A 19,017-nucleotide genomic window follows, 5' to 3' on the forward strand; every position below is an offset into this window, starting at 1 on the left:
TCATTGTAGTTTTTTGTCTATGAGCTGCTGAAGTTTGGGAAGATTGCTCACATGGTGATTACATGGTGGTGAATAGCCACAGTGTTGTGAATTACCAAATAAGGTAGTAACTTTCCTGACTGAAACACTCTCTTCCATTGGCTGGTCTCCTAGCTTCCTCAAGAACTACACTGTTGACCATTGTAAATGCAAAGGTTGCATTGTAGATAATTCATCCGCTATTCTGTCAGTACCTTGAATGACAGCACAAAGTTCTTGGGATAGTGGAATTGTCAGGTAGGCCATTCTGTCACTGGTGTTTAAGAAGAATGGTGGATACCAAGAAGTAGATACTCTTTATCTTGGGAGGAGTTGAGGAACCTGAGATCTATGAGTGGTCTCCACCCTCTTAGCAGTGGCCAGATAGACATCTAATTCCTGGGCTGGTTGTACAACTCCTCTGAAACCTGCATGTGAGTTGTTGGGCAGATTAAATGAGTTTGTACCCTTGGTGTGTAGCCAGCATCCACTACTAGTTTGGGTCAATTAGTTGCAGTACTAAAGAAGCACAATACAGCGACAGTCTATTTGAGATTTGCGAGTGGAAAAGGTTCTCACACTTTGTGCTGGAATTTTGTCAGGTAGTATCTGACCTATCCAGCAAGGCTTTTTCAAAAAGAACTTTGTATCACTGTCTGCGTACAGTGATAACACTTGGAGATTGGGGTTGAAAGCCACACAATTGTCCATAAAGGTTACATACCTCAAGGAGTGTTGAGGTCGGTACTCCATTCTTTAGAGACCTAGGATTAACAGTGTGTAGCACTCATTAAAGTGATTGTTTGAATCATTGTTGCTTTAGACATTGGCTGATCCTCTGCCGTATCAATGTTGATCGCAACTAGAGACTCTGCCGTATCAACATTGGCTGATCCTCTGCCGTATCAATGTGATTGAGTGTTTTGTATAGAATCAGGTCCTCTAATTTGCTTTGGTAAAGAAAATGTCAAATGCTACCTGACATCATAGATATACAACTCTTAATAGGGATTGGAAATGGCATTGTGCGCCCAGTATACTACCTGTACATTTGACGTCATTGGTTAGATACGAGGCACATTATTACTGTAGGTTTTTATAATATAAAAGTCCTGTAAGGTTGAGTGATGCAAACTGCTTTGGTGGAAGCCACTGAGTGGCCTTTCCCACAGAAGAAACTTGTTATATCGTGCTGTTTCAGTATCGCTTCTACACCAAGGTACATTTCTGTTCCTGTAGCCTCTGCACACACTTCCTGGTATCAACGATACGTCGACACCTTTGGTCATTAGAATTGAACAGAACGGTTTGTAAGTCACACCTCTGGTTTAAATGCTGTGTATTTCCTTAGTTACAACATTGCTTGGTGCTGTAATACCCTCGTGTTTCTGTTCTTGTAACTCTGCACGGTTGTTGTCTAGCGAAACTATTTGTCTTTCACGCATTGATCTAATGCCCAAGCAGTTGAATAAAGCTAGCAGTACAGTGACACACTTTGCTAGCGGGTTCTAACCCTTCTAGCAAAACCTGCAAAACTCCATCAATGGCCAATAAATTTAGTATGTGGTGCAAATTATGGGAACCACATGCTCATTCAAAACACGGCTATTTTAGGCATGTGACTCCATTTCCAATCTCTAGTAAGAGTTGTACATCTATGCTGATATCCTCCCCTTACTATAGTATGTACGTGTTAAGCTGGATCCTCAAAAACGTTTAATAACTCATGGATGCAATCACACATGATTTTGAAATTTGGCTCATTTGTAGCACTGCTTGACCTGCTAAAAATATTTCAAAATCTTTTCACTCAAGTGGCTGACACAATATTTGCAGCCAATCAAAATTTTCGCCATACATTCCCTATGGGGAAGCCACAAAAGTGCAGTGTCCATTACAGCCCTTTCCCGAACTTGTAATGGAGCCAAAACAGGCGTGTCTATTGTTGACACCTTTGCTGTCACTACTTATCATCTGGTTGACTGAAATGCTAACTCTCTTGAGAAAAACTCACTTCTAATTTTTAGCTGTTTTTCAGGATCAGCTCAACTTGTACATACCATAGCCTCAGGATCTGATTACCTTGATTCCAGGTCATTTCCAGTTCAGCCATACCGTGGCCAGTTATTAGTCCTGGCTGTGCATTATATTATGGCTTTGCTATTATATTTCATAATGGACATTCCTTTGATCACCATCTATTTGTGATAGAACGGGTTTCTGTATGGAAGTTTTTACAGTAGAAGCCATGCCTGGATATCCCTAATATAGTGTAACACATTTGGTGTGATACCTTTATTATTATATATATATCAACAGTATAGCTGTAATAAAACATTATGTGGTGTGTGTGTGTGTGTAGTGTAGTGTAGTGTGTAGTGTAGTGTGTAGTGTAGTGTAGTGTGTGTAGTGTAGTGTAGTGTGTGGTGTGTAGTGTGTAGTGTAGCATAGTGCAGTGTGGTGTGGCGTGGTGTGTGGTGTAGTGTGTGCGTGTTTTGTGTAGTGTAGTGTGTGCGTGTTTTGTGTAGTGTGTGTGTGTGGTGCGTGTAGTGTGTGTGTGTGTGTGTGTAGTGTAGTGTGTGTGTGTAGTGTAGTGTAGTGTAGTGTGTGTGTAGTGTGTGTTTTGTGTAGTGTTGTGTGTGTGGTGTGTGTGTGTAGTGTAGTGTGGTGTGCAGTGTAGTGTAGTGTGTGTTTTGTGTAGTGTAGTGTAGTGTGTGTGTGTGTGTAGTGCAGTGTGTGTGTTTTGTGTAGTGTGTGTGTAGTGTAGTGTGTGTGTTTTGTGTAGTGTGTGTGTAGTGTAGTGTGTATGTGTAGTGCAGTGTGTGTAGTGTAGTGTAGTGTGTATGTGTTTTGTGTAATGTAGTGTAGTGTGTGTGTGTGTAGTGCAGTGTGTGTAGTGTAGTGTGTTTGCGTGGTGTGTGTTTGTGTGTGTGTGTGTGTAGTGTAGTGTGTGTGTAGTGTGTGTTTTGTGTAGTGTTGTGTGTGTGGTGTGTGTGTGTGTAGTGTAGTGTGGTGTGTAGTGTAGTGTAGTGTAGTGTGTGTTTTGTGTGGTGTGGTGTGGTGTGTAGTGTAGTGTAGTGTGTGTTTTGTGTAGTGTGGTGTAGTGTGTGTTTTGTGTAATGTAGTGTAGTGTGTGTGTGTGTAGTGCAGTGTGTGTAGTGTAGTGTAGTGTGTTTGCGTGGTGTGTGTTTGTGTGTGTGTGTGTGTAGTGTAGTGTAGTGTGTGTGTAGTGTGTGTTTTGTGTGGTGTGGTGTGGTGTGTAGTGTAGTGTAGTGTGTGTTTTGTGTAGTGTAGTGTAGTGTGTGTGTGTAGTGCAGTGTGTGTAGTGTAGTGTGTGTGCGTGGTGTGTGTGTGTGTGTGTGTGTGTGTGTGTGTACGTGTGTACGTGTGTGTAGTGTGGTGTGTTTGTGTAGTGTAGTGTGCATGTGTGTGCATGTGTGGTGTGTGGTGGAAGTTTTCTAATCCAACACCTTTACAGTCTGCAGTCCATAAGTTTGCTACACCGATAACACAGTTTATTCACTAATCCAACACAATTTTTGAGCACCAACAAGCATCGAATTATAGAAGTTTTTACTGTAGTGTGTGCGTGTGTGCTTGCGTGCTCACACATCTAAGGGCATGGTGACAGAAATTGGAGCTGACACTTCTGTGTTGTCTCCAGAGGGAGATGTTGTAGACTTGGTGAAGAAGTTCCGTGTTTGGGAAGTATCATTAGTAATGACGGGGAGTTGTATGCTGAGTTGTCTGGGCGGTTAGCAAGATGTTTGGATGCCTCTGTCAGTTTGTTAATAAGTCATTGTCAGTTGGTGCTCGTAGATGTGTTTATCTTTCTACTGTAGTGGCCACCTTGTTGTATGGGAGTGAAACTTGGCCTGTGAAATCTGATCAAATCAAGAGACTAGAAGTGTTTCACAGTCGCTAGGGATTTTGGGTTTTTTTCGACAGCAACAGTGGAGGGAATACCTTTTCTCTGGACAGCTGGCTGTAGATTTTGGGATGACTGATGGGGTTAGTATGTTACTGGTGCAGCATTATCTGTGCTGGTTAGGTATGTGTTAAGGATGAGTGATGACTGCTTACCCAAGCAGATGCTATTTGCAGAACTTTTAACTGCTAGGCCATTTCATGACCCCAGTTGCATTGGAGAGATGTAGTTTTGAGGAACATACAAAGGATGGGATTGGATGCTATCAGTTGGTATGAAGTAGCCAAAATCGTTCAAGATGGTTTAATTTGTGCCAATGTATCTCGTCTGGAGGAGTAACTAGAGGTCCTACTGTGGTCACTGGCTCTTTTGTCTGCAGTTCTTTTGTCTGTGGTCGTGGAAGGACTTTTAGTTGTTCGGGAGATTTAACTCATCATCATAAGTGCTGTGCTGGTCAACCTCCTCCACCAAAGCAAACTTACTTTTACTGTGGGTGGGGCAGAATTTTCCATCGCAAAAGTGACCTCATCTGCCACTAGCAATACTGCTCAAGCTGAGTTTGTGCCAGGTCCAGGCCCTGCTATTGTCATTTGATAGGCTGATAAGGTGTGTGTGTGTGTAAATGGTAGCAGCCCTAGCCCTGACTGTGTGGTGGAGACCAGGGTGCCCTTGATTTGGCCTTGCAAGCCAACAACAGGGTTTACACCATGCACACGGTTCTATATTGCATTGAGGATGGACTAAGAGGAGTCTCAGGTCACTGCTATTATCAGTGGCTCCTTGGGAGTCCAGTCATTCATCTGGCCTAAAGAAATCGCTTGTAATTAGGTTACCCAGCATCCCTTAGGTGGGTGTTTCCCATGGATGGCATGGGGCCGGGATGAAGAAAATAAGGGGACAGGCAGTCAAGGAGTCAAGAAGAGTGTGTGCAAGCACATACACACCCACCTACGCACGCCCACGCATGCAAGTCACACCACTAGAGTGGCATGTTACCAGAGGAAGTTGGTAGCATGGACACACACATGTGCATGCTTGTGTGAGCTAAATGGTTATGCATACCGTCAAGAGTACATAATAAAGAGGAGAGTATCTAAGTTCAATATGCCCTATCAAGAATGAGCGCGGGTAGACCTTTGGCTTCTTATGGTGGCTGATCAATGTGTTGATTACTATATGGTTCGCAGGCGCAATGCGCATGATTCACAAATTAACCCATCTGATGAAATACACACGTGATTGTGAGAAATGGCGTCGAAGTCCACGAATGGCAATGATGAAATATCTATCAGTAACTCGTGCAAGAAGCAGCTGAAAAGCGGAACGGCCACTGTAGTTGATTCCATTGCTGCACGGACTCGTAATCGGGTGAAGCCTAGCTCAAAGTCGATGAAGAACTCTGAACAGGCAGCTGCTACCACCACTGTTAATGGAAAATCTTGATCTGGTAAGCAGAGCAAGCGAACATGCAAGGAGGCAGAATCTATCGACGATGATTTACCACCAACCAAGCAGCCACACAAGTCTAAGGATAACGACCAGTCATCAGCCAGTCAACACACTACGAAAAGAACTCGCAAAGCCCTGAATAAAAAGGAGAGGCAAAGTTTGTGTAAGTTTTTGAACGAAGTAGATGCATCTGTTTTGTTTGACGCTGCGCGAGTTAAATTGAGTGAGCAGTTGTTACCAGCAGGACTTGGGGAATTTGTGGATGAAGTGTTTAGAAACAAGCAGTTAATTGAAATAATTTTAGTCCACCACAGGGAACGATTTGTGGAGTTGTTTGCTGAATGTCAGAAAGGAACGGATTCTTTTTTACGCTTTCAATTGCAGTGGCATCAGCATTGCAGTGCCTTTCTCTTGGCCAAGGAATATTGCTTATCTGTGATCAATCTGGATAAATCTGTTGAAACTTCAGTTGCTGATCGTAGAAAGCAGTGGTTGGACTTTTGTGATATCCATCATATTGCCATTGATGACAGCAAGAAAGTGATGATACCAATATCTTCCTCAGTTTATGAACTTTTGTTGGAGCGAAGTAGTGATTTCCAGAACAAATTGGATGCCACTGGTACTATGAAGGAATCAGTACAATTGCCAACTGACGGTGATGATGTTTATCTGCGCTTTGGAGGTGCTGCTCTATGTGACATGCTACATCAGCATTACAAACAGATCAAGAGTTGTCCAGGTGCACAAAGAGATGTATTATCCCAAGAAATAACTATATTGCAAGCCATAAACATGAAGGATAAGTCAAAGCTACCTCAGTACCTCATGTATCGTGACAACGGCTACATGTACTTCCCAGATGTAGCATTTGTTCCATTTTTACGGAGCTTGGATGAAATTGTTAGAGGTGTAATAAATACTGAGACTATACAAGATGATGACCAGATTATAAAGGTAACGTCTGTAATCCATGTAAAATTGGTACCTATTATATTTTACTTTAGTTAGTTCATGAAAAGGTGAAAGAACAAGGGTCACTAAAAGAATCATTCATAAATATTCTAACTGGGAAGTTACCAAATATTCATACATTTAGTGAAGAAGCTATGGACAATGTCTACAACATCCTGGTACGCAAACTATGTAACACACGAATCCAAGAAGTGGTTTCAGCAGTGAAACAGCACATGGCATCAAAGAAGGGCCTAGCTTCTACAACAGATGTGAATTTACGGCCACTTTTATTAGCTAACCATACTAAACTTGAAACTAAATTTACTTAAAGTAGTTTATTTGATTGGAATACACTCATGAATTGTTTGTTGTGTTGTGCTTATTGTATGTCTTCTTCCGTAGTGGCAACTCGGTTGTATTGAGATTTTCATCTCGGTAACCCTTTCCGCTGTGATGAGTGCTGACAGTCTGTTTCACTAGATGAGCGGCTCTGGCTGTACAGTAGTTGACTGAGTCCAACTTTCCTCCAGCATTGTGCTTATATTGACTGAACAAGCTTTCAACAGCTGATCCCGATAGTCGTTCTGGTGAAATAAAATAGGTTGGGTAGGTTTTGAAGAACCACTCACTGAAGGCCCTAAAGCCATACACATCAATTCTTAAGAGGTCCCAAGCTGTAAGAAATGTACACATAAGCACATGTACACTAACTTATGCATGCACATTTAAGAACAAATACTTACTTTGCCAAGACAAAAATGACCTTTGTGTATTTGAGGTATGGGGAAACTTGGGATCTAAGCGTGGGAGAAAGGTTCTGAAATAGAACTATTACAAAGGATGTACACAATTACCTTGTTGTAAAATAGCATCAAGCCAATCGGTGAAGTAGCTGAAACCTTCGTTGATGTTTTTAATCACATCAGAATTCATGTCCCTGACACAGTCATGGCTTAGAAAGCCTTTTTCAAACAAACGACTGCTAGCTTCCAGATACTCCAGGGTCTCTGATGTTACTCCAGCATCTGGTGGCGTGGGCTCTTGGTTAGCATACCAGTAGAGCTCTCCTAAAACTTGTTCTTGCTACCAATATTTTTATACAATTACATCATTGAATGCCAGGAATTTAATACTAAACCTTACCTGCATGATCTTTGCTGGATGAACATTCAGTTTTGTCCATGCATCCCGCAGGACGTGAGTCTCTTTTAGCCTTGGAACCATTCTGGCTAAATTTTGCTTTGCTCGTTCCAGCTCCCTTTGATACAAACTATCAATAGCCTCCCATCCAAACGTACATTTGTCTGTACGCTGAAATTGTTTGGAGCCACCTATCTTTGATGAGAACAGAGCATTGATCATGTTCTTTAACTGCAGTGAAACAGGTATATGTAAATATATAATTATATAGACATACAACATGCCTGATGTGACGGACAAATTAACCAAAAAATTTGGTTTGGAGGGTTGAATGGATTGATCATCCATGGCTTCACTTCAAACTTGTCTTCACCATCAGTGACAGAGTAAGCACCATGATGACCATGACAAGCCTTGATGGTAGCAATGTTGGAGGAGCCCCCGTCACACACTAAAACACTTGTCTGCAAGCCATGACATTGAAACAGTTTCACTGTTTCTAGCACACAAGCCAACACAAACTTGCCATCTACAGAGGGTGCACATGTAAAATAAGGCCCAACAATGTCAAAGCTGCTTGTCAGATCTCTCCATAGGAATTGTAACACATATGATGTCTGCTTGCTGCCCTCAGAATTCTTCAACAGTAGATAAATATCATTCAATGATGCAAGATCAGCTGCCGTCATTGCCAATCCCATTAGTTGATTGTTTCGAGAATTCCACATTAATTGACAAGCAACTTTGACTTCGTCAAAGATCAATGCACCATCTCCCCTCGGCTCATGCTTCCCTACTAGTCTACATTGCTCCTTAAACAACACATAGCGAGACACTTGGTCAGTTATGCATGCTGAACTAGCCCCTGGTGCATGGATGAAAGCACCTGAGTAGGACTGTAGCGTTGATTTGGCTGGTAAGCTCAGGATGTTAAAATCCTTTAATGCCTGGTATGCAGCAGGACTACGACAGTATATCGCTAAGGCTACAAAATATTGAGATAACAATACACTCATGATAATTGACGCATACATTACCCATTCTGATTGTAACCATACTCCATCGATTACCTCGTCGACCATTACCTACAACAAAAACAATAGAATTTTAAAATACATGTATTAAAGTTTTCTTACAATTGGTTGCCTGATCATGAGAAAACTCCTTTCGCTGGCGATCTAAATCTGTGGCCCAAATATCCTTCAAAATGCTTCCAACTCCATGTTTTTCTCCTTCATCAAACAATTTCTGCAAGTCTTCGTCTTCCATTTTCTTTACAATAGCACACATTTCATCATTCTGCTCTTCGTCCAATTCAATTTCATTTTCTTCATATCGTGCCAGCTTCCTAATGTTACTAGTTCTTTCATACTGAGCCAATTTTCTTCTTTTTGCTTGACTGGCTGGGCTCATATATGACATCCTGGCTCGGGATGATGGTTGCTGTCGTTTCGTTTTTCTTGTTGGAGTTTCTGAAGATGTCCTACGTTTCTGGTGCTTCAAATATAAAAGCAGACTCTTGCATGGATAACACTTCACTTCCTTCGATGACTTTTCTTCCTTTGTAGCATTATGAGCTAGCTGAAACAGAAGGCTGCAATCCACAGAATCTACACGCTTGAATGGGAATGTTGTGAGCCGTACTTTCTTAAGATGGAAGCGGATTGTCTTATTGTATTCAGACATGTATTGATCATACTGAAGCAGCCCCGGACAAAACTTGTATTGAGATTTATCTCCTAGCAACTTGCACAAGGAAGCTATGTCCTCAAATGTGTCGAAGCTTTCTTTTTTCCAGAGCCTCATTAGCACGTGTACACTGTAGATCTTATACTGTACCTGGATCTGAATTCGTGGCATAACTCCCAAAGGCTGGTGGACGAACAGTTGCAGTGGAGTAATCATCAAAACTGGCACTTGCAAATCACCTTCAGCACCGTCGATTGATACACGTGACAACACAAAAGAAAACTCTGGGAAAAAATCGCTTACATTCTCCTGTATATCTTTCAGAAATTCTACCTGCCTTTCAATCGAGATAGTCGTCAAGATGTCATTTTCAGAGCTATTGTCTTCCACGGCAGTCGAGTCGGGTGCTACACTAGCAGTTCCGTTGTAATCTTCTTCCTCGCACAATTCCTCAATGGGATGGCATTCGACTTGCGACGACAGAGGTGAAGAATCGTGACTGCTCAATCGCCTCGGAGTATCCATCGATTCCTTTCCAGTGACTGTACGGCTCTATCCCGATGCGTTAATTAACCATTGTTTACACCCTTATCGTTTACGTAAATTTACTAATAAAATCGGAAAACCTACTAAGGTCTACCCGCGCTCATTTTTGATAGCGTATATTGGAGTTAGACACTCTCCTCTTTATTATGTACTCTTGATACCGTATAGCCTAAATATTTCGAGGGGCAAATATTTCGAGGTTGAGCAATGTTGCTAAAAATAAAATTTTCACAGATTTGCAAACACGCCCAAAATGTATTAGACTATATATGGAGGTCAAAATATTTCAAGGGTAAAATTTTCGCTGATAACACCCAAAACCGCAAAATCAGCGAAAATTTTCCCCCTCGAAATATTTAGGCTATACGGTAGTTCCAGGTTTGACACTTGGCCTGTCCAGTTGCTGCTGTCGTTTCCTTGAGCAGGAAACTTTACTCTCATTGCTCCAGTCTACCCAGCTGTACAGTGAGGACCTGATGTCAACTGGGGAAGAAATCTACTCATCTGTGTCATCAATGGATACCTGGTGTCAACTAGGAAATGTCCATGTCAGGTGAAAGTCCAGGTGGGACTTCGGGTACCCACACATTCACGTGTTAGACATGGTATAGCCTTCTGCGGGTTGCTAGTCCTGCCCCAGATGTCTGGGTTGACTCTTACCACCTGAGTGGTGCACAGTGACCCAGTTTACTGGGTAAGCAGAACTGTAATGGCAGGTAAAGGCTTTATTTTGTATTACATGCCAATGTTCTGTGATAGTAGATTGTTCTATTAGAGTAGATTACATCACTAGTTTTGCCAGTGACCCAAATAACATGTTGTGTTTTAAGAAGGTCTGACTGTGGTAGACAGTGGGATTTTCCTTGTCACATATTCATCATTGACACAATAAAATATTATATTGTGTGTTTACACAACTCTGATGCTTTATTTCATGGTTACCATGGAAAGTAGTACCCTTTCATTATTTCTTTGTCGAATGCAGTGAGAACTAATTAGAGCGCTATCTCATTATGTCAATTATCAGCAGTGGTAATTTATTTTTATTGTCACATTCGGCATAGTGGCAGCGGCTGTTAACCATAAGGTAGGCTGTGGTTTACTAATAATATAGCCAGTGTATTATATTTTCAATGGCAGCAGACTTAGTGACGGCTGCTTGGCTGCTAAGTTGTTGATAGCAACACTTATTAACACTAACCACATCTCATTGTGTAGGGTGTCAGCAGATTCTATTCAGCTAAGAAGAAACATGTTATCACAACACAAACAGTGAGAGATCTCACTTGCTAGCTTTAGTTGTCACTCTGTCTTCTTCAGGAGCACAAATGTGTGTTGGACTCTTGTAGAGTGTTAGAACAAGAAGGGTTTGAGGTGACCTATCTACCTGTGCAGAAGAATGGAATTATTAAACTAGAGGTGTGTATTATTGCTTTATATGGAAGTGACTACATGTTGTTCAGGAGTTACAAGAAGCAATCAGACCAGACACCTCTCTTGTCTCCATTATGACAGTCAATAATGAGATTGGTATCAAGCAGCCTATTAAACAAATAGGTATATATGACATGGTTGAAATACCAGTATGTGAGGGATGACAAGGATCAAAGGCTTCCCACCATTATATATGAATAACTTGTTATGTATTGTTGTACCACCATATTAGGTGAAATATGTCGTTCCAAAAAAGTCTTCTTTCACTCTGATGCAGCTCAGGTAACCCACACATGTTACAGTAACCATGGTAACACATTGGTACATAGGCAGTGGGTAAGATCCCGATTGGTGTTAATGATATGAAGATTGATCTTATGAGTATCAGTGGTCATAAGATATATGGACCCAAAGGTACTGGTTGAGCAATAACAGCTCTTTATAATGTACGGGTATTTTTTGTAAGCTACCACAAGTGTAGGCACTTGTGAGAAAGCAATATTATAGGCTGAGTCACCTACCGCACAGCCTTGTATGGTTATATTCAGCCCATTCAGTGGGTTAGGTGGCAGCGTCACTTGGTTGGACTGATATGGGCTCATGAATGGACCAGTTGTAAACACCTAACCTTGCTAATTGTTATATTAATAAGATTAGTGTGTAAACACTATTGACATCTCAACTATTTATAATAGTCCATAAACAATAATATGAAGTCAGTGTCTAGTCTTGGTAAACACTACTATACTATCAACAACAGATAAACTACTGGAGACAAAGTATTAATAACTTTGAGATGACAACATTTTGTAGTTTGTTTAACTACTTGCAGTGCAGAGATGTTATGCATGCCACACACAAATTGGTCACTGCTTCTGGGGGATCTGTCGTTTATAGAAGCCATTTTGTCTGTGTCAAAACAATTAAGTTTTACCATCTACAAAGTATTTAGCTTGTAATTGAATGCTACAAGGAATGGTTGAAGCTATAAAAAATTTGTTGAAGCTATAAAATATTTGATGTATAAAGCCTGACAATGTTTATTCATATGATGCAATAGGATGGCTGGTAGACTTTTGAACTATCCTCACGGATTATAGTCTATTATCTACCAGCTGTTCATATTTCACATAACAATACTTAATATGGATTAGTTCCATTGTCTTTATATAGTATTTTACACTGTGATAATATCATCTATTGACTAGTTCCACACAAATACCTATAACTCTCCTATGTGCTCCAGCTGTACTAGTTTACTATTGTACTCTATAATATGCTCCACAGGTATTGGAGCATTGTATGTTAGGAGGAGACCTCGTGTGAGGATTGATCCTCTCCAAAGTGGGGGAGGACAGGAGCGGTAAGAGCTACTATTGTGTACGAACAATATTACAATTGTCGTCACTCTAGTGGCATGCGTAGTGGAACAGTCCCACACACACTAGTAGTTGGGCTGGGAGCTGCTTGTGAAATAGCTGGTGAAGAAATGGAGGTATTATGGCAGCTGTTGTTTGGTCCCCAACATAATCAGAAAACAGCTTGTAGTTTGTGTGAACTACTTTCCTACAGTTTCTCACACTTCATTAACTCCACTTCAAACTGACCACTACAATGTAGCTGTAATTATCCTGTGTATTCACTACTTGAAGCTTGTAGGGTAGCTATTATTTAATAATTTATGTTTTGGGTGAGCCTGACTGCAAACAGCAAGGTTTCCATGAGCCAGTGTTCTTAACTCTCATTGTAGTATGATCACAAACATGTTACCTGGCTAGCAGACCGCCTCATTACTGGCATCACCTCACAGTTAGACCATGTCATCAGGAATGGTGATCCAGACCATAGCTACCCTGGTATGATGTTGTCGATGTAAGCGTTGTTGATATAGTCTGGTCACTAGGTTGTGTCAACTTGTCCTTTGCTTATGTTGAGGGAGAGAGTTTGCTAATGGGACTTAAAGATATCGCGTTATCATCTGGGAGGTAACTGGCTCCATGAAGTGTGCCTCATTGTGTAGGGGTGTGTTGTTCATGATGTAACCACATGTAATCCTTATACTATCTGTAGTGCTTGTACCTCAGCATCGCTGGAGCCGTCTTATGTGCTGCGAGCTATTGGATCAGACGAAGATCTGGCCCACTCCTCCATCAGGTAATGTTATCATGTTAATTATTGAATAAGCTGATAATGTGTCAGTTGATCCTGATCAATTTTCCATCTCAATAGCTCAAAGTACAACTTGTAGATATCAAAGTTATGAAATATGCATAGACACAATGTTGTCACTATTTGATTGACAGGTTTGGTATTGGACGGTTCACTACAGTGGAAGAAGTGGACTACACTATTGAGAAATGTGTACACCAAGTTAATCACCTCAGATCAATGAGGTATTATTATATTAGCCCATCAGTTATGTATTGTATTGTTACGTATAGTCCTCTGTGGGAGATGATACAAGAAGGAGTTGATATCAAGTCTATACAGTGGAGCCAACATTAATATAGCAGGGTTTATTCCCTTAATACACAAGTTCAATTGATATTATCACAATAACTGTTTATCAATCTGACGTTGTTACTTGACACTTGTGGGCCAAACATGTGTAAACAACATAGTTGAACTTTGTTAGATGTCATCAAGAAATTATTTATTAGACCTTGTAACATGTACAGTGTATCATGATGTAGAGACAGTGACACAACACATGACAGTACCATGATGTAGAGACAGTGACACAACACATGACACAGTATCATGATATAGACACAGTATCATGATGTAGAGACAGTGACACAACACATGACACAGTATCATGATATAGACACAGTATCATGATGTAGAGACAGTGACACAACACATGACAGTACCATGATGTAGAGACAGTGACACAACACATGACACAGTATCATGATATAGACACAGTACCATGATGTAGAGACAGTGACACAACACATGACACAGTATCATGATATAGACACAGTACCATGATGTAGAGACAGTGACACAACACATGACACAGTACCATGATGTAGAGACAGTGACACAACACATGATACAGTACCATGATATAGACACAGCACATAACATGGTATGTGTATATATATAGTGACAATGGTCAGCAGGCTTTTGCTTACCAGTAGTGGCTCAGATTGAAGAGGTGTTTTATGTCATCACTACAAAAACCATGATATAGACACAGTGACACAACACACATGATATAGAGACACAATGAAATAGCAGTGCTAGCTACAGGGAATAGGTTCAATATTGACACCAATAACATACACAATAAACAGACTAGCATATTCACCAGTGTCATGTTGAGATAGGCTAGCTAGTTCAATAGACCAGCTCTCTAAGTCTCCTTCACCAGAGATCACATGATCTAAGATGTTGATACCATGTCACATGTTCAGTTGTACTTCAAAACCAATCAAATACTGACAAGCAGAACTCAACACCTGGACAAGTACAGTGCACAATATTAATAGTATAATATACTGTGTCATCATAAACAATTGGAGAGTATTCATTTCCTATGGTTACATTGACACTATATAGTTCCCATCTCACACGATAAGTTGTTTATTTGGTCAACCCACAAACTAGTCACACTGATAATATTACCAACTATTACATATATAGCTAGTTGAGGGTGATCCTTATGACCATAGCTATTCGTGTTATGGATATTATATCCATGAAGGGAACTGGTCATATAACTGGTTGTAATACCACACCAATTAGCTAATAATGATCTCTGCATGATCTACAGGAACTGAACTTCCTGTCTAGTGCAATAACTTCAGTTAGCATAATAAAGCTTCATGATTAAAAATTTAATAAAACATGTGATAATACATAATTACAAAATCCTATAACTACAATATAATAAATTTTGTTAGATTTATAAAATAATTGAATTAAGTTATAATGTGCCTGGACTGGTGGGATTTGGTTAACACAACTCAACAAGTTTAAATTTTAACATGCAATAATTTCTTGATCATCTGGTAAAAAGACTGAGTTCTGTTGTTTTTCCTTGTGTCTTCTGAAAGCAAACCAGTTTTGTACCGTGTTAGTAGGTAGCTCAAGTGATTCAGCTATCTCTCTCCTCTCCAAAGGTTTAGGGTTTGGATGTTTGTTAAAGATCACTTCAAGTGTAGCTTTCTTCTTAGGGTCGATGCGAATTTTCTTTCTTGAAGGAGTTAGGTTGTATGTGGTTCCATTGGTGGGGCTACCTGCAATGCTACCACCACCAGCACTAATGATGTTGTCAACAGAATTGATCCATTCCTCAAAGTAATGTTTAAACTGACTAGCTTCAGTCAGTGACATTTGGAGGGTCTCAAACAATGAGATAAATGCTTGACTGAAGGATCTGCCATGCATAGCCTGCAGCTCTTCTGCTGCCCTTTGCTGAGAGATACCGAGTTGTTTACGTTTTGTTCTAAACCTCTTTACCAGGTTGATAACGTCAAGTCTAACTTTTCCCTTCTCTTCTTCAGAAAAAGGATAAGTTTCTTCATCTAGCGGAAAAAGTTCTGCAGATGATCGCCGTTTTCGAGGTCGGCACAAGGAAGGAATGTTATTACCAGCTGGCTTGGCTTCTTGAAGCCATTTCTCCAGTAGTGACTTTAGACGGTGCATTCTCACGGTGCTCATTTGCATCTTTTCAAAGTAACAAATGACAGCTTGTTGACATGAATACCCCATCTTATTGGTGATATCGTTAGCGACCATCTCCTGTGTGTACCCTAACTCAATTCTCTTAGCCTTGAAGGACTTAGCAAACTCCTCCAAATCTTTAGCCTCTGATACAACAATATGGTGCCACTTCTCTAGTGTTTCCTCGTTTGGATGCATCATGGGACTAGTGGGAGTAGAACTACTAGTGCTCTCAGCCTTACACACATAGCTGGGATTGGACACTATTACTGAAGGACTGTTCAGCTTTTTTGGCTCAGGAGAAGAAACGGGTGAATTGACCTCTTCAATGAGCTGTAGTGCTGGTGGCATTGATGGTCTAGTAACAACCTGCTGTTGCTGTGGTAAAACGTAAGGTTGAATCAAGTTAGAAGACTGAATCAAGTTAGAAGACTGAATCAAGTTAGAAGACGTTGGCACACAAATGGCAAAGATTTGGGTGGGAACAGATGCCGGAATTGCTTTGGAGTTTGCACAAGTTGTTGACATGGGAAATTTGATCACATTAGCAGATAATGGTAAATTAAATACCATTGGAGTCCTCATGGAGTCTGGGCTGGTGGTCGATGCCTGTACTAACTGTCCATTAGCAGCAGCAGGTAACACAGTCACTATATTACCATTCATGTTGAATGGTAGTACTCCTTTGACTGGTAACATGTTGTAGCTGTACAAAATAATAAGATATATCCCATCATCACATTATCAGTTACCATATGACAATTAACAAACCACACAATTATCAAAGTGTTACAATGTAATCATACTGTGGTCATGTACTGTGTGTAGGACCAATTTCTTTTCTTGTCTCAGTCAACAACTTCCTAACACAAGTAGCTATGCAACATCCTAGCTATATTTAGTATTTGTATAGCTCACTACTCTCTATTACACCCAATCCTCCCCCACCTACTGCTGGCTAGTAAGGCCATGTAGGATTGACCAGTGTTATACAAGAGATAGATTACATTAACACAATCACAATAAGCACATCACAGGTATCTGTTGCTAATGGGTAACAATGTCATCAAAAGTGTTCAGTCAATAAACATGCCAACTTGATCATCATGCAACTGTAACTAGTTTAACTGGCAAATGGCAAACACATTAATAGGTGGTATCAACCTGACTGGTTGACTATCCCAACAGGTTTAACCAGTTGGCTAGGCATTAGGTTATTGGACTACATTGACCTCGATCCCATTGGTTGGGGTTATAAGACTATAAAATATAACTCAACTAACATGATCACATTAAACTACCTTCCTGTAGGCCTTCACGACGGTGTACGGCCAGTATTATTATATACGTATATTAGAACTTATAATATCGACTATTGTACGGTACATAATAACTAGCTATAATAACAACTATTCAGTACAGCTATACTAGCACAATTAATAATTCATCATTTTATTAGTAAAGTCGAACAGGACACGCCATAGTACTGCACAACTACAGATCGCAGTACATCATGGCCGGAACACTACACAGCTACGCCCAACACAAATCGATCTAACTACAGCTTCTTACCACGAGATGGGCGTATCGAAGGGTCTTAGTGGCAGCTCGGTGCTACAGCTGCAATCGTCAAGGAGAAATCACAGCTAATACCCGATATGCTGTTCCGAGCGCATATATAAACATTTTACAACATTAATTATTACATATAAAACATATTTTTGTGGTTTGTATCTCATCCGCGGCGCCATAGGGCTTCTCGTATAATTAGTAAAAAGCACATGCTAAGGGAGACCTTACAACAGCAACTTACTTTACGAATATGATTGGCTTCTTCCCCTCGCTAGCAGACCTGCACGAAATATTGGTGTGCTGCGTGTTGTTGCATGCCAATATAACATCCACGTGTCACAGGATACTCGTGACCAATTAACTAATAACACGTGGTTTAATTATGGGCGTGGCTCTCCATCCACAAACATCCCACTGTATAATAACATAATGACGTCATCTGGACTGAGAATATGCACATGCTTTTTTCTCAGATTTATCAATCACCTTATCCCTAGCTGTATGTAGCAAGATTGCAGATCGCTGCCAAGCAGGATACAGGGCTGCTATATCAGCAAGACCACAGCAACTTGTTGCAACTCAGCCCAGATCATCAGACCCTCCATCTGACATAGTTAATCACTTTGAACACACATACAGTCTGCATGATATCAGTCGATCTGCTGTGCTAGCTTTTCTGACAATATCCCAGCTAGCTATTATTATTATTATTATTATTAGCACTTTACAGTGACCAGCACTGAAGGTCTGACAGCAACATGTCCTGCAGCCTTAGGATTACCTAACCTAATTCAGGACTTAGACTTAATGACTTGACCTACTGACTGATAAGGTGTAACAGAAAAGGGGCCAAAGTAAGGAAAAAAATATACTATACTGACTGATCTGTGACTATCTCCCTCATGCATAGAATCAGAGTGACAAGTTCTGCTAGCACTTTTGGACAGTCAGTCTGACCATTTTTATCAAAATTCGCAACACATTGTGACTGTCAAGTTGTATAACTAAAACAAAAGTGATGTCATATCAACATGGCATTATACGGTCTTTCAGATGAAATACCCTCGCTGCACAGTACTATAAGAAGACTGCTACACATATCAGTCTAGTCATAGGAATAGCTTAGTCACTATAACTGCAATATACTATGCATGTCATGCAGCTCTACATCAATCTAGGAAATTCAGTATACAAAAAGAATGTCTAGTTCTGCAGGCCTCAACTCAGTTGTGCCTGCATGGTGTTGATGGGTCACATACTGTTACCACCTTCATGACAAGCAAGAATCATTTTTTGCATTGTGTTCAGCATGCTTGTCTAGAACAAGCACTGTTCTACAATTTGTAGCTATATTTGATGTTGAGGAAATCATTATAAATTTCCTTGCTTCTTCCATTAAAATTTGTAGTTACTATTCATACAACTAAATACCCCGGCCCCCACTTGATTGTTGGCACAATAATTGTTCATGGAATATTTAAGTGTCGAATAACATATGCGGAGTGGACCCTCACACTCTTACAAGTGTCGTAGACTTCAAAGACAGAGACACACTTCTCAGACAGCTAGCATGGTGGTTAGCAATAATACCTTTGTAATTATCACCACCA

General features: G+C 40.5%; 4 protein-coding genes across 7 annotated transcripts in view; 2 read left to right on the top strand and 2 right to left on the bottom strand.

Annotated features, from left to right (window-relative positions):
• Positions 1–13,822, top strand: part of LOC136264491 (cysteine desulfurase-like) — a 56,320-nt gene extending 42,498 nt beyond the window's left edge. For 2 of the 3 annotated variants that reach the window (XM_066059243.1, XM_066059244.1), the window contains 12 exons: positions 10,946–10,999; positions 11,048–11,146; positions 11,191–11,284; positions 11,394–11,443; positions 11,491–11,575; positions 12,449–12,524; positions 12,575–12,656; positions 12,912–13,017; positions 13,065–13,146; positions 13,232–13,315; positions 13,465–13,554; positions 13,603–13,822. In XM_066059243.1, coding sequence (XP_065915315.1) covers positions 10,946–10,999; positions 11,048–11,146; positions 11,191–11,284; positions 11,394–11,443; positions 11,491–11,575; positions 12,449–12,524; positions 12,575–12,656; positions 12,912–13,017; positions 13,065–13,146; positions 13,232–13,315; positions 13,465–13,554; positions 13,603–13,666 — 966 coding nt within the window. In that variant the 3' untranslated portion in view covers positions 13,667–13,822. Of the gene's footprint in view, positions 1–10,945; positions 11,000–11,047; positions 11,147–11,190; positions 11,285–11,393; positions 11,444–11,490; positions 11,576–12,448; positions 12,525–12,574; positions 12,657–12,911; positions 13,018–13,064; positions 13,184–13,231; positions 13,316–13,464; positions 13,555–13,602 lie in introns of those variants that run through there. The other variant, XR_010705153.1, reaches the window with a different exon arrangement.
• On the top strand, positions 5,397–10,939 carry LOC136264493 (uncharacterized). The gene is made up of 2 exons (XM_066059246.1): positions 5,397–6,352; positions 6,403–10,939. The coding sequence occupies exons 1-2, from the start codon at positions 5,939–5,941 to the stop codon at positions 6,679–6,681; spliced, it is 693 nt and encodes a 230-aa protein (XP_065915318.1). The 5' UTR covers positions 5,397–5,938; the 3' UTR covers positions 6,682–10,939.
• LOC136264488 (uncharacterized) lies at positions 5,403–9,900 on the bottom strand. Its single transcript, XM_066059240.1, has 7 exons — positions 8,629–9,900; positions 8,530–8,577; positions 7,777–8,477; positions 7,496–7,723; positions 7,207–7,435; positions 7,096–7,149; positions 5,403–7,026 (listed from the first exon to the last, which is right to left on the bottom strand). The coding sequence occupies exons 1-7, from the start codon at positions 9,704–9,706 to the stop codon at positions 6,707–6,709; spliced, it is 2,658 nt and encodes an 885-aa protein (XP_065915312.1). The 5' UTR covers positions 9,707–9,900; the 3' UTR covers positions 5,403–6,706.
• A 1,154-nt stretch (positions 13,823–14,976) lies between the features above and the next one.
• Positions 14,977–17,746, bottom strand: LOC136263076 (pituitary-specific positive transcription factor 1-like). 2 transcript variants are annotated; one of them, XM_066057534.1, is made up of 2 exons: positions 17,649–17,746; positions 14,977–16,541 (listed from the first exon to the last, which is right to left on the bottom strand). In XM_066057534.1, exon 2 carries the CDS (start codon positions 16,532–16,534, stop codon positions 15,152–15,154), a length of 1,383 nt encoding a protein of 460 aa, XP_065913606.1. In that variant the 5' UTR covers positions 16,535–16,541; positions 17,649–17,746; the 3' UTR covers positions 14,977–15,151. The 2 variants fall into 2 exon arrangements, with proteins under 2 accessions (XP_065913606.1, XP_065913605.1); XM_066057533.1 differs by lacking the exon at positions 17,649–17,746 and adding an exon at positions 17,408–17,567.
• Between the last annotated feature and the right edge of the window lie 1,271 nt (positions 17,747–19,017).

The sequence above is a fragment of the Dysidea avara genome, chromosome 8 (genome assembly GCF_963678975.1).
Source record: "Dysidea avara chromosome 8, odDysAvar1.4, whole genome shotgun sequence".
Taxonomy (NCBI): Eukaryota; Metazoa; Porifera; class Demospongiae; order Dictyoceratida; family Dysideidae; genus Dysidea; species Dysidea avara.

Bases quoted from the DNA above. Each gene is read 5' to 3' on its own strand.
- LOC136264493 (XM_066059246.1), top strand. From the start codon at position 5,939: ATGATACCAATATCTTCCTCAGTTTATGAACTTTTGTTGGAGCGAAGT. The intron at 6,353-6,402 runs GTAACGTCTGTA...ATTTTACTTTAG, and splicing joins ATGATGACCAGATTATAAAG to TTAGTTCATGAAAAGGTGAA.
- LOC136264488 (XM_066059240.1), bottom strand. From the start codon at position 9,706: ATGGATACTCCGAGGCGATTGAGCAGTCACGATTCTTCACCTCTGTCG. The intron at 7,150-7,206 runs GTAATTGTGTAC...TCCCACGCTTAG, and splicing joins TGATGCTATTTTACAACAAG to ATCCCAAGTTTCCCCATACC. The intron at 7,027-7,095 runs GTAAGTATTTGT...CATTTCTTACAG, and splicing joins GTCATTTTTGTCTTGGCAAA to CTTGGGACCTCTTAAGAATT.
- LOC136263076 (XM_066057534.1), bottom strand. From the start codon at position 16,534: ATGTTACCAGTCAAAGGAGTACTACCATTCAACATGAATGGTAATATA.